Genomic DNA, 16,766 nt, shown 5'->3' on the forward strand with positions numbered 1-16,766 from the left:
TTTACGTTGTTATTTCTTAGTTCTTTAAGTCTTTTAAGTTAGTTTCGTATGTTTTCAGGTTCTAAGGGCTAAAAGAGCAAAGAAGTGCATTTTGGGCCTTTTGGAGCACTATTGGGCTAAGGATGGATAGCTTATGCTTGGAGCCAAAATGTTGGATGAAATTGAAGGCCTTGTATGCACCTTAGGATATAAAACAAAGGGCCTAACCCATGCATAACCCACCAATTTCAGCCACATGCACACAAACACATTCTATGCCATGCAAACTAACCTATTTTAGGCCCATTCTATGTACTTAAACCCTAGCCCTTTAAACTTGCAGCCCTATTATGATTTATTCACTTCCATACTCTTCTTTAATCCACATGCATTCATCATAATTCACAACACAAAACAGCCACACAAACTAACCCATTATCGTGCCTTCCCTTGCCATTTTCAGCCATCACACTTCATCATTGTAGCCACCATTCACCCTAGTTGTCAATCATATACTTTCCCATTGTATAATTCATCCACATGCATCTTTAATCATTCACTCACAAGCTTTAACCAACAAACAAATCAGCCACAACACACAAACACACCCATGTCGTGGCCACCCTTGCATTTCCAGCATTCCCATTTGCATTTTCAGATTTCCACCAACCAATCTAGTTGTCATTACACATGCATTCCCTTCTTTAATCATTCCTAGCTGCCATTCACATGTTCTCCCATCCATTCTCTCCCTATAAAACCATGCATTGCATTCATACAATTCATTCCATTCACCACAACACAACACACAACACAAATACCTTTGCCGTGCATCCCCTTCCAGTTTTCCAGCATTCTCTCCTCCATTGCAGCCACTCCAACCATTCCCCACTCCATTCCACATACACCTAAAGCCCTAAACACTTCCTTAGACCTTGTGCCGCAACGAAGAGGAAGAGAAGAGGGCCTAAACGTTCATACAATTCAAGTTTGAGTTGTTGGAATGTTTAGGTGTTTCTTTGATTTCAATGTTTAATTTCAATTCTCTTTGTCTTGTACGTATGAGGAACTAAACCCCATTTAGCTAGGGGGTGATTCGAAACCATGTTTATGCTTGCAATATGAATTGATTATCTTTGGTTGGAATTTCATAAGTTGTGAATTCAATTTGTTTAACCGTTTGATTGATAACTTATTTATGTATGTTTATTGAGAGTGCACGCTTAATTTTCATGCATGAATATGACGCTAGAATATAAGTGAGTTTCACCTAATAGTTATGAACTTATATTCACAAGTAGTGGAGGTTGCTTATAAACAATCGCGTTAGATGAATTCTTGGCATAAGTTTCATGCAATCATAGTAACGAATGTCTCGTCAACACTTATAGTTTTCATGATGCTTAATGATTCTTGCTTGTATCTCTATTATGCAATTCATGTAGGGAACTTGTGGGGAATGCTTTGGGTTGTCGCATGCAATCATCCAATTCATTAACTTAAGGAAAACTTGACGGTTAATTTAAGCGGACCTAATTAACCCGGGGTGTTGAGTTTCATAACTCATCGAAAGACCAACTGAAAATCAATCTCGTATGCAAGTGTAACATGTGTGGAGAAGAACCTTCTAGCTAGCATTCGATCCATATTTTCATCGCATTCATATTTACATTTTGCCCTTAATTATAATCTGTCCATTTAATTTAATTTCGTCAAAAACTCAACCCCCCCCCCCCCCCATATTTTGTTAAGTCTTAGTCATTTGATTTGTTTTAGTATTTTACGTTTGTTTAGTTTTGCATTCTTTGAGTTTAGTTTAGTGTTTTAAACTCTATTTTACGTTTTTGAGTCAGTTTCCAAGTGATTTGCAATCCCTCCTAATCCCCGGTTAAGAACGATCCCTACTTATACATATACTACAATTGTCAAAAAGAGGGTTTAATTTGTGTGCGTATAAATCTCGCATCATGTATCATCAAGGAAAAATATATAAACACGTTTAAGGATGACTAAAGTTTTTCTTGATCATAAGGATATATATTTTTCAGTCAATACATGCACTAGTAATGGTGCTTAAATTCAAGACATGATCACAGACCATCTAAAGATGATCTTTCTTTCATGCTTTGAATTTAAGTAGCATATCATTTTATATATAAATATTTGAATCAAATTAATATTTTCAAACCACGAAGGCTTGTGATCTTAATTACAGAAATTCGATTGTTGACTATAAAGTGATGTGATTAAAGACAGCTTTCACATATTAATCAGTCTAAATATGTTGAAAAGGTGATTTATAGGTTGGGGTTAAGGATTAATACTCTTTACATAATGAATGTCTTCTTCAGTGAATCCCAACTCGATGAACCTCAATACAGTTGAGCCTCTTACTGGTGTCAACTATAGAAAGTGGAAACAAGATCTCGAAATCGTTCTGGGAGTCATGGACTAGGGTTTGGCGCTGAGAACTAAGGAGCCTCCAACACCTACTAATGATAGCACATCCAGTCAGAAATCCAAATATTAAAAATGGCACAAATCCAACAGAATTTTTCTGTTAACATCAAAAGGATCATGACAGATGTGGTGAAAGGTGGCTTTCTTGATGCAAAAAATGAAAAAGACTTTCTGAAGTCCATTGATGACAAGTATAGGGAGTCACTAAAAACTGAGACATGTAATCTCATGAATGCTCTTACCACCATGAGATATAATGGGATCCAAAGTGTGCAAGAGTACATATTGAAGATGGTGGATGTGGCTGAAAAACTCAATGCACTTAGGTATCAAATTCTGATACGTTTCTGGTACATGTGATAATGAATTCCTTACCTGAGAATTATACACAACTCAAAGTCTATTATTATGGTCTGCGTGAGAAATGGGATGTGAATAAGTTGATAGCCATTTGTGTGAGTGAAGAAGAGAGGATGAAGAAAGAAAGTCTAAAAACAAGAAGTATGAGTCTGTGAACTTCGTGCAAAGTACCATTAAAGCTACCAAACCTTATGTCCCTGATGCTACCAGGATGTTACCAAAAGGGCTCCCTCACCTAAAAGAAACTTCAAACATAATAAACCTTCAGTTTTCAAGTGTTATTTTTGCAAAAAGGCGGGCCACATGAAGAGAAACTATGCAAAATATAAGGCTTGGCTTGCCAAACAAGAAGCAAAGAAAGGTAAAAATGTTTTTGGTTGTTTTGAATCTAATTTAATTAACATACCTAGCACTGAATGGTGGCTTGACTCGGGTTCTTCTATACATGTTACAAAGAGAACACCAAATAAGGATGAAGTCAAAGTTTCGGTTGGCAATGGAAGGAGAGTTGAAGTCAAAGCCTTAGGAAGTGTTACGCTAAAGCTAGAATTTGGTTTTTATTTAGAGTTCGATACTGTTGTTTATGTTCCTTCCATGAAAAGAAAGTTGATTTCTATTTCAAAGCTAGTGTTATTGGGTTTTTATTTTACCTATTAATAATAAGAGATACTTTGTATGCGGTCTCTAGTCACCAATATTTTTTAATTGAAACCTTATTGATTTTTATATTTTGATCAAAGTCCTTTAACTTTCTACACGTCAGCATATTAGCATTAATATATTTTATGTTAGTTATTTTCTCTTTTAACTTAAATTTGTATTTAACAAATCTCACCATTTATTAAATTTACAATTCCATAATTATCGCACTATAAATGGTAAAAATCTCATGGATTATGAGACTAAAAACAATGTACATAACAAACCATTGTGCACAAAGTTTTGCAAATTTTAATGAGTAGTGTCAAGTGAAATAATATACACCTAGTAAATTAATTTTGCATGTACCCATGAACTTGACAACATCAAAAATGTACTCCTGCATGACACAACAATGTACGTACCCAAATAAAAAAGGATAAGAGAAAAAAAATCATGGGTACATTTAAAACAAGAGGAAAAAAATGTACCCATTAATTTTGGCTCAACACACTATTAAAAAAAATACAAAGAATGTACCCAAGGAAAAGAATATACAATGTGCACCATTTTGTTAAAAAAACACACACACACACACACACACAATTTGTATATTCTTTTTTTGTACAAAATGGTGCACATTGTGTGTGTGTGTGTGTGTATTTTTTTTTTTTTTTTGAAAAAAATAAATGTTCTATTGTATACTTCTAAATCAGGGTTAATTTGAAATTGAAAAATGAGACATTTATAGATTTATATTACAAAATGGGTTCATTTCACATAAAAAAGGTACATTTAGACAAAAATTGGAACATTTTACATATAACAAAGTGGTACATTTATAAAGAAGAATGGGTACATTATTAATAAATTATGGTTACAAATAAAAAAAATTAGAAATTTAGATTAATATATAGTTACAAATTAAAACTAAAAAGAAAATTAGTACAAATTTAAAAATAAAAAAGGGTTGCAAATTAAAATTGGATACAAATTACAAAATAAAAATATATGATACAAAGTTTAGCCATAAATATAAATATGTCAAATGTAACGTTTCTAACACTAAATGAACAAAAGTAAATAAAATTTAATTATGCAGAGGTGTAGATTTTATTATTGAAGTAATGACATTCATTAAAACCTAAGGAACTTGATAAAAAAATTGCAAAGAAGTAAGGTTTTAATCAATGGAATATAAGTAAGAGGGATGATAACCTAATTTCTCCTAATAATAAAGGCTTCAACGTTTTTTATGAGTCTTCTCAAATAGGTAATGGTTTCATGAGTGATGGCACGTTTCAACTGAAATTGAATCAAACTGAATGTTTTTTTAATGTACAAGATGAAAAAGCCAAAACTCAACAATCTCAATTTTATGGCAAAAAAGACTCGATCATATCTCTAAACAAAGAATGAAGCTGCTAGTTAAAATCGAAATTTTACATCCATTGAACTTCAGTGATTTTGACTTTTGTGTGGATTGCATTAAAGGGAAAATGACAAACACTAGAAAAGAAGGCTCAACTAGGAGTACGCAACCTCTAGAGATCATTCACACAGACATTTGTGGTCCTTTTCCCACACATACCTTGGAAGGTAACAAATATTTCATAACTTAAATGGATGATTTCTTGAGATTTTGCTTCATTTATTTGATTTCAGAAAAGTCTAAAGCACTTGAAACCTTTTAAAATTTATAAAAGTAAAGTTGAAAATCAATTGGAAATGAGTATTAAGGTTGTGAGGTCTGATAGGGGAGGGAAATACTATGGTAGGTATACTGAAATTGGCAAACATCTTGGACCCTTTGCGTTATTTATGCAAGAAAAGGGAGTTGTAGCCTAATATACCGCACCAGGTACTCCGAAGCAAACCAGAGTGGCCAAGAAGAGGAATAGAACCCTAATGGACATGGTAAGAAGCATGATTTGTAAAACCAATCTTCCAAGTTGTTTGTGGGGTGAAGCAGTGAAAACTGTGAATTATATAATAAATAGGGTACCTTCAAAATCTATGGAAGGGACACATTTTGAACTTTGGACAGGCAGAAAACCAAGTTTGAACCATCTGCATGTATGGAGTTGTAGGGCAGAGGCAAAAATCTATAACCCATGCTACAAGAAACTCGATTCCAAGACTGTTAGTTGTCATTTTATTAGATATGTTGACAGATTGAAGGGTTTTAGATTCTATTGCCCTAATCAAACTACTAGAATTGTCGAAACTGGAAAAATAGTTTTCATAGAGTCTAATGCAAGCAATTCTGGAACAAGGGTTAAAGAATTCGTATTTGAAGAAGAAACTAATGAAAGAGAAGTTGCAGTTGAGGAAGTTGATCGGAACACATGGGTAATGCCACCAATGATTGTAGTAACTGAGAACAAGAGAAGTAATGATTCTGATGAACCATACAACGAGATAGAGGCTGCACATGACACTAAACTGCATAATAATACAGTTATTCCAGATGTTTTTGAAGATGTTATGACATGAAATCATCAACAACAACAAGCACAAGAAGACAATTCTATGGTTGCAGGTGTTGTAAGAAAGTCATCTAGGGTTCGAAAACCTACAACCTTAAGTGATTTCGTGTATTTGACTTAGGTTGACATTGATCTTTCAAAGTTAAATGATCCGATGAGTTACAAAGAAGCTATTGCAGGACCAAATGCAAACAAGCGGATAAAGGCGTGAAGAGTGAATTAAGCTCGATGGCAGACAACCAAGTATGGGACTTAGTGGAACAAACAGAAGGAACAAAACCCATAGGGTGCAAATGGGTCTTTAAAACAAAAAAAGGATTCAAATGGAAACATAGAAAGGCACAAAGCCAGGCTCGTTGCAAAAGGTTTCACATAGAATGAGGGTGTAGACTACAAAGAAACATGCAGTCATGTATCAACAAAAGATGCTTTTAGGGTTATCATGTCTATGGAGGCTCATTTTGATTTAATTTTACATCAAATAGATGTAAAAAGGGCATTCCAGAATGGGGATCTAGAATAGTGTATTTACATGCAACAACCATAAGGTTTTAAAGAGGGAGAAGGAAGAAACTTAGTGTGCAAGCTCAACGAATCCATTTATGGATTGAAGCAAGCATCATGACAGTGGTACTTGAAGTTTCATAGAGTTGTGAAAGAACATGGCTTCACCGAGAACCCTTTAGACAATTGCATCTATCTAAGGTTCAGTGGGAACAACTTTATCATGAATGCTTGACATTTTCTTGCCTAGTAAAGAATAATGATGAAAGGTTGTTCAAGTTCCCTTAAAGAGTTCAGCTATTAGTTATGATAATGCATGTATGTGTTTATTACATTATACTTTATGATTTTTCATTCATTATAAAGTGATAGACAACCGGAGGGTTTCATATAGAAGTACATGGATCATTTTCAATTCTCAAAAGGGACCAAATATTTGACACATTTAATACATGTTCAGCTGTGTCTTACATATCATATATCTTGTTGGAGTTTTATGTGTTGGTAAGTTTTATTGTAAGTAATTATGGGGACGGTACTCTTCAGTGAAATGAGTGTGTTACCCTATAGTGCACATAAATGCTTGACAATGACAAAGACTGGTAAATAAGAAGTGTCAAATTCTAATCTCATGGCCAATACATATTCTTTCCAACTCAAGTATAATTATACAACTTTACAAAGTATTTGCTCTAGTGGGAGAATGTAAGTACTATTTGATAGCGAACACTTTGTAATTTGTACAAAGACTTTTGGGACGACAAGGAGATTAGGATTGACACATGTGGTACACTTTTCAGGAGTTGTATTCCATTGGTATTCAAGTTAGAAACATTCTTAGATAAATTAGAACTCTACTAGCCGATATAATGCATAAGTGATTCTCGGTGATAAGGTTAATCTTTGATAAGGTTTTCTTAAGGGGATGACTCCTAATCAAAGACCCATCGCATACAGTATATAACTGAGGTCCCTACACTCTCACTTTACATGCAAGTTTTATAGAAATACTCAAGCCCTAGTGAGTGAGCCTTGCTTTCCAGTTGTGTAGAGTTGCAGAAGAACTTTAGTTCCTTGCCCTATTTCCTGAGACGATATCTTCTTTAGGTTAGTGGCTAAGTTGATATAGAGCTCATTTAGATGTGCTTTTAAAATGAGTGAAAGCGCTTTTGGTGAAAATGTTTTTGATACCAATCCTTAGTAAAAATCCAAGTAGATTCTAGAAAAGTACTTTAGTGCTTCCTGCAAGAAGTACATATCTGGTGCTTCTTCAAAATATCACTTAAAGTACTTTTGGAACTCAAATCAATTTAACCAAAAATGCTTTTAGTCATTTTAACAGTATATCCAAACAAGCTCATAGAGTCAGTCCTTATATTGCTTAAGGTCTATCTTACATTTTCATGATATCGTACAAGAGACTTGCATAAATATGCATTCTCTTTCGGTTGGTGGTTAAGTTAATATAGAGTCGGTCCTTATGTTGCTTAAGGATCTATCTTACACTTTCACGATATCATACAAGAGACTTAGCCTTGGTTTGGCTTAGCTTAACTTTTTAAAAAAGTGGGTATGAAAAAAAGTTGGAGCATTTTAAGTGTTTGGTAAACACTTTAAATCAACTTTTTTTCAAAGTTATGGATGAAAAAAAGCGGAAAACTAGAAGCTGGAAATAACAGCTTTAACAAAATAGCTTATTGTGGTAAAACACAGGTTAACAGTAAAAAATAAATGAGCTTTTCAATTTTCTAATCCTACCTTCTTTCTCTCTATCATCAGTCGTGCCCTCTTATTCTACTTGTCTCTCTCAACCTTATGTGTTTCTCCATAAAAGTGTTCCCACAAAGTCTCGAGAAACCTTACCGAAGCCCTTTCTCTTCCCTTACGCTCCTCGTGTCCACAGACCACTAGCCCAAGAGGAAGAGCGAGTTGAAGAAAAAGCAACCAATCAAATTGATTGGGAAAGATGATGGGGGAGTGGCGGCAGCATCATCAAATAATCCACCAGAATTTGCGAAACCCAGAAGAAGATGATGGGATTGGAAATGGAAATAGATGGTTGTTCGTGAAGGTGATGACGGACAAGCAAATGGAGCAGCGCCTTGGAAATGAAGAAGATGAGAGAGAGAGAGAGAGAGAGAGAGAGAGAGATTTATTAATTTTTAGGCATTAAAAATGATTTTTTTTAATTTTTTAATTATAAATATTTAAGATAAAGTTTATAAATTTTTTTATTTTAAAAATAAAGTATATTTAGTAATTTACCTTTATTTGTTAAGAAAATTAAATTAATGGTATATCTAGTATTATATCTTTTTTTATCATTTTACATAGTTATTTTACATAAAAATTTACCAAACATTATCGTACTTTTTTATTTTTTTTCCAAAAACACTTTTATAAAAAGGTTTACCAAATACTATACTGCTTTATTTCACAATTGTTTATTCCCATAACAGAGTAAAAGCAATATTTTTTTCTTAAAACATGGTAATACCAAACCAGCTTACATAAATATGTATTCAGCAGCTAGTGAAGAAAAGCATAAACCACAGTAGAAATATAAACCAAAAGAGCCGTCATGACCAAAACAACAAGCGCCGCTACAGCATGGACGGCGGATTTGCTGCCACACGAAAGCATCCCGAGCCTGATCTGAATCATATTCACCATCGACAGCACCAGAAACACGCAACCCATGACCGACCCGAAAGCCGACCCCAACATCCCGAATCTCAACACCTTCAGATTGATGTTGGCATGCAACGCCTCCTTGACATCCTTGCTGTTGAGCAGGTTGATCGCCAGCTTCAGTCCCTGCGCCACCAGCGATGAGAACAGGAAGAAGCTGAAGGAGACAACCTCGAACACCAGCAGCTCCTTCGCCACGTTGATCCCGGCGTCGCAGGATGTCCGGTTCTCGAGGCTCCGCTGTCCCGGAGTCGCGAAAGAAAGCCCCACAAAGACGGCCATGGTGAAGAGTGAGTTCACATTGACCAGGCCGTCCAGGGCCATGACGTGAACGCTTGTTGTCGACGATGACGACATCACTCTCCGGCCGTCTTGGGTGTTGCGCTCTTTTGGGTAGTCGGATCTGGGAATCAAGAGAAAAAAACACAAAAAGAATAATTTTTCACTTTCAGATGTCAATTTCTGAAGCTAAATCTTGAGACAGAGAGAGAGAGGTTGTATGTCATACTTCGAGATTGTAATGATGCTTATTGGGTTTATGTATTTCTTTATTTTCTTGCTAATGTTGTTGCTTGTAGTGGTTTCTGTTTGTTTCCTGAGAAGATGGAAGGAAAGGAGAGGGAAGGGCAAGGGGGTTTCTGTTTGTTTCCTGAGAAGATGGAAGGAAAGGAGAGGGAAGGGCAAGGGGGAACAAAGGGAGTAGCTTTTGCTTTTTGTTATTGGATTTTGGATTTTCTCTTGAGCGAGGTTGGCTCCTTAAAAAGACTGAGGAGGTTTTTTATTTTATTTTTAAAGACACCTTGTGATCGATTACCTTTAGTTTATTGAAATGGTTCGTATTATAAACAACTTTGCAAAAATTAAAAGATCAATAGAAGTTCATCATATCTATGGTGAAAAGAATTTTGTTGCTGATGAATTTGGCTCGTTTGGGTTTGTCATGTAATTTGAGTTCAGTCTTTTTTTAGCAAACTCCTCCTTCTTGTCATATGTTGTTAGTTGCAAATATAGTTTGGGTCTCGTGGCCTCATTATATTCTTATATAATCTTCATTTTCTTTCGGCATTATGCCCCGTTGTCAACCAAAAAAAAAATCAATAGAAAATAAAGTCCTCTAGTCAATTATTGTAGCTAATGGACAGATGGTTTTGTAATTCTTTTACTAGATTCTTTCATATGTTTTTATACAATTTGATGACTAAAAGATCTCATAGTTTATTGATTTTTTTAGAGATGACATTTACAAAATGTTTTATAACATGAACGGTTCTGATCATAAGAGCATAAAATCTCATAGATCGGCGAATTAAAGAGAAACTCCTTGTTCATTGAGGAGCCAAACTAATCTCTTTTCTCTTGAATCCAAAGATTTTTTTTAAGGATAATAATTGCATGGCTCTAAAAGATGCTAAGTGCTAGTCGAGTGGTGAAGTAGGACCTAACGTTTAAGTGACTTGGCAAACTAAACATATTAAGTAAATTTATTATTTATCATATACATAAGTAACTATATACACTTATATTCTCCTTAGCTTTTAATTGATAAAAGGTGTTTGTTAAAAATAAAATAAAAATTTGATAAAAGGTGTGCTATTATTAATATATAGTATAGACATAGCCAAAACAAAATAAAAAAGTACAGATATTATTGGTGAGAGACAGTGGTGTCTTACAAACAGACAATAATAATAATAAAAATGAAAAGTCACTTGCTGATTAAAATAAAAGAAAACGAAAAGTGATGACAAAAAGTTTGAATGAAAAACCGAAACAGGCTACCTTTGGCGAAACGACAACATGTAGACAAGCCATCTTCTTCTTCGAAGGTTTGCATTAAAAAAAAAATTAAAAAAAAATTAAAAATTCAGATTCTGCACTCTATAGATTCCCTCCTACCGTACCTGACTCCGCCCAAAGAGCCGCTTAACAAGCTTTCCGATTTTCAGACCGATCGGGGATTGTCGCAGCGGCAACTTACGGCCTATTGCCTAGGGGCTGGCTATGCTGCTTCTCAGAACACCGAATACTTCATTTTTTTTTTATGGGAATGAACTCATTTCTCCATTTGCAAATAACATATCTTAATCGTAAAAGTTTCATAATTATAACCATTCAGTCTTTTAATCTTCATTTGAAAATCATCTTTATAAAAATCATTCGAATTAGATATCTTTTAGTCATCCAAATGTATCAATAAATCAACGGTGTTGATAACAAGTAACATATTCATAATGAATCATTGATTTTTTTTTCATACATTTAGATGACAAAACGATATCCGATTTGAATGATTTTTTATATGGATGATCTTCAAATAAAGATTAGAAGATTGAAAGGTTTAGTTATGAAACTTTTACGATGAAGATACTTTATAAGTAAGTGGGAGAATGAGTTCATCCGTTTATAAAAGGAATGCATACATTTTTCTTTTTTAATACAAAAAGTATTCCACCTCACATTGGTAACATGTTGATTTATTTCATCATGAGACTTTAGCATCTATAAAACGGAATCATATTTTTTGGTATTTATTAACCCAAATCAGAGCTATTGACTGAAAAAAATACATTTGTAAAAGTTCCAACTTGAATGGAGAATCCAAATCTTTATTGAACCAACATTTTGGGGTTTGTTATTGGATTTTTGTTGTAACTTTTGGGATGGTTTTAAAGTTGTGAGATTTTTATAACAAAAGTAAAAGGGTAATGTTAAAGAGATAAAATTTTGAAAATTAAAAGACATAAAAGTTGATTTGTTTATCTCATTTTTATTGATGATATATTATTTAATTTGTAAATTTTATCTTTTTATTATTTAAAATAAAAATGAAGGTGGTGAGGTTGTGAGGGTGGGTGAGGTTTTGAGGGACTAAAGGCATTTAAAAGAATTGACCAAAAAAGAAAATAGAAATAAAAAAGGGGTATTTAAAAGGATGCGGATCAATGTCCTTTTCTTATTTAAAGTAGGAAGAAGACTTGTTGACCTCGTGATTCACGAATTCTTGATTATACTGGGAGACTGGCAAACGGCTATCCAGAGATTTTTCAGTGTGATCGAAATATAGAATGATACATTACATATCATTATACATATAGTGGAATATATGTATTAAAAATTTAATGACTTTAAAAATACAATTTTTCACCACTTGTATAAAAATATATGATATATCATCCGTGTTCTGATCACAATAAAAAAATTTTCGTACCACACACCATTGTGAAGATGTTTAAGATAATATAATATTAGGGAATTGTTATTGTCACTCCAAAATTCTCATTCTACACTCCAAACTTTCTATAATTAGAAAGAAAAATATACTTATGAGAAATGTAGAATGAGATTTTTGGAGTGTCAATAATATTTCTCTAATATTATTGTATAAGAAAATTATAACAAAAACTTATATAAAAAGTGTTTATCTTAAACGTCTATTATATGGAGCATGTTTGACACTTTTTTATACGATCCGTTAACCTACAAGAAATAATATGAAAATAAGGAGTTTTTGGTCAACCTAATAATGAGTCAAGTACTTACCGAGTAACCCATTAAGAACTCGTTAACAAGTTGGATCATTTATCGGATCACCTGTTAAGAATCCGATAAGATATTGTTTACTAGATCTAGACATTAGACATGGCAATTTCTAGCATGATCCGTTAATCCGACAAGAAATATACATGATTTGTTAACGAAAGGGGTCGTTAATGGGTCACCTGTTAAGATAACATGTTTGACACAATCCATTAAAATAACGGGTATATGACATGAAAATGACACAAACACGACTCATTTGCCAAGCTTAATATGAAGTACATCCTACTGCAAATCTAACTTTTGTTGATCTTTATATAAAATGTGTGATTCAATTTCACATAAACGTATAAGTGTGACAAAATAACACTGCTCTATTAGCGTGATCACCTTGTAAGGATGTGGTCGTAGGAGCAATGTTGTATATATCTATTCTGGAATTGACTTAATTCATCATTTTGATCATTCAATTTGAAAATCAGTCAATATCGTTCCTGAAATTTACTACCGCATATCAATGTGATCCTTGCCATTTGATTATATCAAATTTTCTGTCAATTTAATAATGTGGCAAAGATGGAGTCCGCACAACCAATGATTAGGCACCACGTGGATCATATGGAAAAAATTAATTTTTTGAAATTTAAAAAATCTTTAGAAACTAACAAAATAATTTAGAAATTAAATAAAACCACAAAAGAAAGCACAAGTCTCTCAATGCAAATTACAAAATCTAAAACAAAGATTGAAACAGCAACACCAACATATATCGGATTCATCTCTTTGATATAAGAAGCAATTCAGCACAGCATCCTTTAGCTATATTTGGGAAAATCAAAGCTGATAACCTAAACGTGCTAATAATCAAACTAGGCAAAGGAAGCAGCAAACAGAGCCTGGAGACTGTGTCTTCTTTTCTTTTTTTTTTTTTTTTAATTTCAAATATTGACTGTGTGGACTCCAAGTTTGTTATATCATCAAATTAACAGAAAATTTGGCGAAATCAAACGGTAAGGACCACATTAATGTGTGGTAGTAAATTTCAAAAATGACACTGATTGATTTTCAAATTAAGGGACCAAAATAATAAGTTATATTTATTTTAGATATGTAATAAAAACCCGAAAAAATGACTAGAACCTTTAATAGGCTCAAGGTTCTAAACAACCCTAGGTGTTAGTTGGGCAACGTGTTGGAGCCTAGCGCCTAAGTGGCTAGGCGGATTTAAGAAATTTATTATATATCATATAAATAAGTGTCTATTTATACTAAAAAACACATAACTGTATTGGGATACATAAATTACAAAATAAAATGACATATAAATTACAAAGTATTAGAACATATAGAAAACATGGGAATAAACATATAATGAGTGTTCATCCAAATATTCAAAAAGTCTTTAACATTTTATCGAAAATATAAAATGCAAAATGAAAGTTATCAATTTTTTGTTTAAGTGATAGTTGTGACCTAGGTAGGTCTAGATGGTCTAGGCAGATGCTTAGTTGGGCTAGGCTAACGCTTAAGCAGATTTAAGCGTCATTTCTTAAGGACTAATCGAGACAGTCGTCAGCCACCTAGTGCCTCCTAGAAGAGTGAACAAGCTATTTTGATATTCTGATTACATCTGATGCACCAAAAGCATTGCTCACAAAATTAAAATGACTGAAAATTAGAAGCCATGTTATTTTTGGTCAATAAGATTTCCAAGGAGTAGAGCCTTAATTATGGTTGTTGAAAGTTAACAGAGTAGACCTTGAATAAGGTCGTTGAAAGTTAACATCAGCCTAGGGTTGTTGAAATTTAACATCAGCCTAGGGTTGTTGAAAGTTAACATCAGCCTAGGACGTTCAACTAATAGTCTTGGCCACGTGTGATTCACAATACGCCATTGAAAACATTTAAGATAAACTTGTCATTATGTAAGAAAATTAAAACATAAAATTTATCTAAATCGACTTGACCTAAACGTCCATTATATGGAGTCCATTCTAACTTATCATTTTTTAACAAATGATATTATCTACACTAAGAGAAAAAGAGTTAAATATAGCCTCACAATGAATTAGCAATAATGTGGTTCAAACTCGCTTTTAGCGAGAATCGAACTTAAGACTTTTCACTTATAAGTGATAAGAAATACTACCAGACCGTAGTACTAAGTAGCTTCTAACTCATCATTTTGGTCATTCAATTTAAATTAATCAATGTTCTTCCTAAAGATCAAGGGAAAATTTTATAGGACGGCGGGGAAAATTTTATAGGACAGCAATAAGACCAACAATGTTTTATGGCACGAAATGTTGGGCCGTGAAGCATCAACACGTACATAAAATGAGAGTAGTGGAGATGATAATGCTTTGTTGTATGCGTGGGCACACGAGAAAGATGAGAGAAAATTGGTTACGGTGGTTTGGGCATGTGAAACAAAGGCCTACAAACACTCCGGTTAGAAGATGCAATTACGAGATAAAGGTTCATGGCCAAAGGGATAGAGGAAGACCTAGGAAATCTTTGGAAGAGACTCTAAGAAAAGACTTGGAGTATTTGGATATAACGGAAGATATGGTACAAAACCTGGTGCAATGACGTTCTAGAATTCATACAGTCGACCTCACTTAATGGGAAAAAGCTTTGTTGTTGTTGTAATGTCATTCCTAAAATTTACTAGTCATAAGCTATGGCTTGAAATTGCGGGGGCCCACCCTGCGAGGCTAGGGTGAACTCAACAGTTAGCCCCCATTCGAATTACGTTAGGGGGTATTTTGCTAGGAGGCAGATTGTCTATCCTCCTGTTTGAGTGTCATTCTCATCCCCTCCTATTTGTGCAATCACGGTTAAACCACGTCAATATTTTATATTCCTATTACTTTTTATCTTATTATCTCTATAAAAATATCAATATAAAATATTAATATAGTTTAACCGTGACCGTACAAAATAAAAAAGAATAAAAATGACACTCAAACATGAGGGCAAACAATCTACCTCTCTTTTGCTTTGCTAGATCTAGAGAGATACTACGTATGCATCCCAAATTCGATGCAGCAGCCATTTCGTACACTGGTCCTACCAAAAATTCTCATCCTTACTTTACTGTTATTTATCATTTTATTCTTTTGGACAACGAAGACCCCGGTCACCATATATTAATGTGGTCCTTTCGTTGATCTTGTTAAATTTTCTTATATTGATGACTTAACAAACAAGGAGTTCACACGGTAATAATTAGGCGCCACGTGGAACTAAAATAATTTAGAAATTAAATAAACCTAAAAAGGAAAACACAAGTGTCTCGATGCAAATGAAAAAAAAATCTAAAACAAAGACTGAAACAACAACATATATCAGATTCATCTCACCGATATAAGAAGCAATTCAGTACAGCATTATATTTGGGAAAATCAAAGCTAATAACCTAAACGTGCTAATAATAAAACTAGGCAAAGGAAGCAGCCAACAGAGTCTGCAGGCTTTTCCTGGCTTTTAAAATTTCAAAAAGTGATTGTGTGGACTCCGGGTTTGCTACGTAATCAAATTAACATAAAATTTGACAGAATTAAACGGCAAGGATCATATATATGTACGGTAATAAATTTCAGGAACGACATTAATTGATTTTCAAATTGAAAGACCAAAATGATGAGTTAAGTTAATTTCAAAGATCATTTGTAATAAAATCTCCAAAAAGAAAAGGAGTACAAACCTTTAATCGGCTACAGTTTGATAATTTGATTACATCTGATGCACCAAAAGCATTGCTCACAAAATTTAAATGACTGGAAATTAGAAGCCATATTCGCCTTAATTAACGTTGTTGAAAGTTAAGCCATACACAATAATAAAAGTTCGCATATAGTGTTAAACTCTGATTAGCAGGTTATTAACATTCCAAATGAAGGAGCCGGGCACTTTTCTTCAAGTTATTCAGTAGCTAAAATGTACGGAATACCAATGTAGTTATGCAAGCACGAGATTTCCGGTGGCTGGAGGTACAACCGTTCTCTTTCACAGGGGCGTTGGCGTCAACATTGGCTATTGGAATTGAATGAACTACTGGACCATATGAGTTCTCTCATCATGATATCTTCGTTTCGCTAAGCT

The 16,766-nt window shown here is 33.8% G+C and overlaps 1 protein-coding gene and 1 pseudogene across 1 annotated transcript; one reads left to right on the top strand and one right to left on the bottom strand.

The window, feature by feature from the left end:
• The first annotated feature begins 2,313 nt into the window (after positions 1-2,313).
• LOC148696823 (uncharacterized) lies at positions 2,314-6,138 on the top strand (annotated as a pseudogene).
• A 2,701-nt stretch (positions 6,139-8,839) lies between these two features.
• LOC137726977 (uncharacterized) lies at positions 8,840-9,855 on the bottom strand. The gene is made up of 3 exons (XM_068465926.2): positions 9,754-9,855; positions 9,631-9,699; positions 8,840-9,525 (listed from the first exon to the last, which is right to left on the bottom strand). Exon 3 carries the CDS (start codon positions 9,477-9,479, stop codon positions 8,961-8,963), a length of 519 nt encoding a protein of 172 aa, XP_068322027.2. The 5' UTR covers positions 9,480-9,525; positions 9,631-9,699; positions 9,754-9,855; the 3' UTR covers positions 8,840-8,960.
• Positions 9,856-16,766: the final 6,911 nt, after the last annotated feature.

The sequence above is a fragment of the Pyrus communis genome, chromosome 5 (genome assembly GCF_041283825.1).
Source record: "Pyrus communis isolate YQ-2024b chromosome 5, ASM4128382v1, whole genome shotgun sequence".
NCBI classification, from domain to species: domain Eukaryota; kingdom Viridiplantae; phylum Streptophyta; class Magnoliopsida; order Rosales; family Rosaceae; genus Pyrus; species Pyrus communis.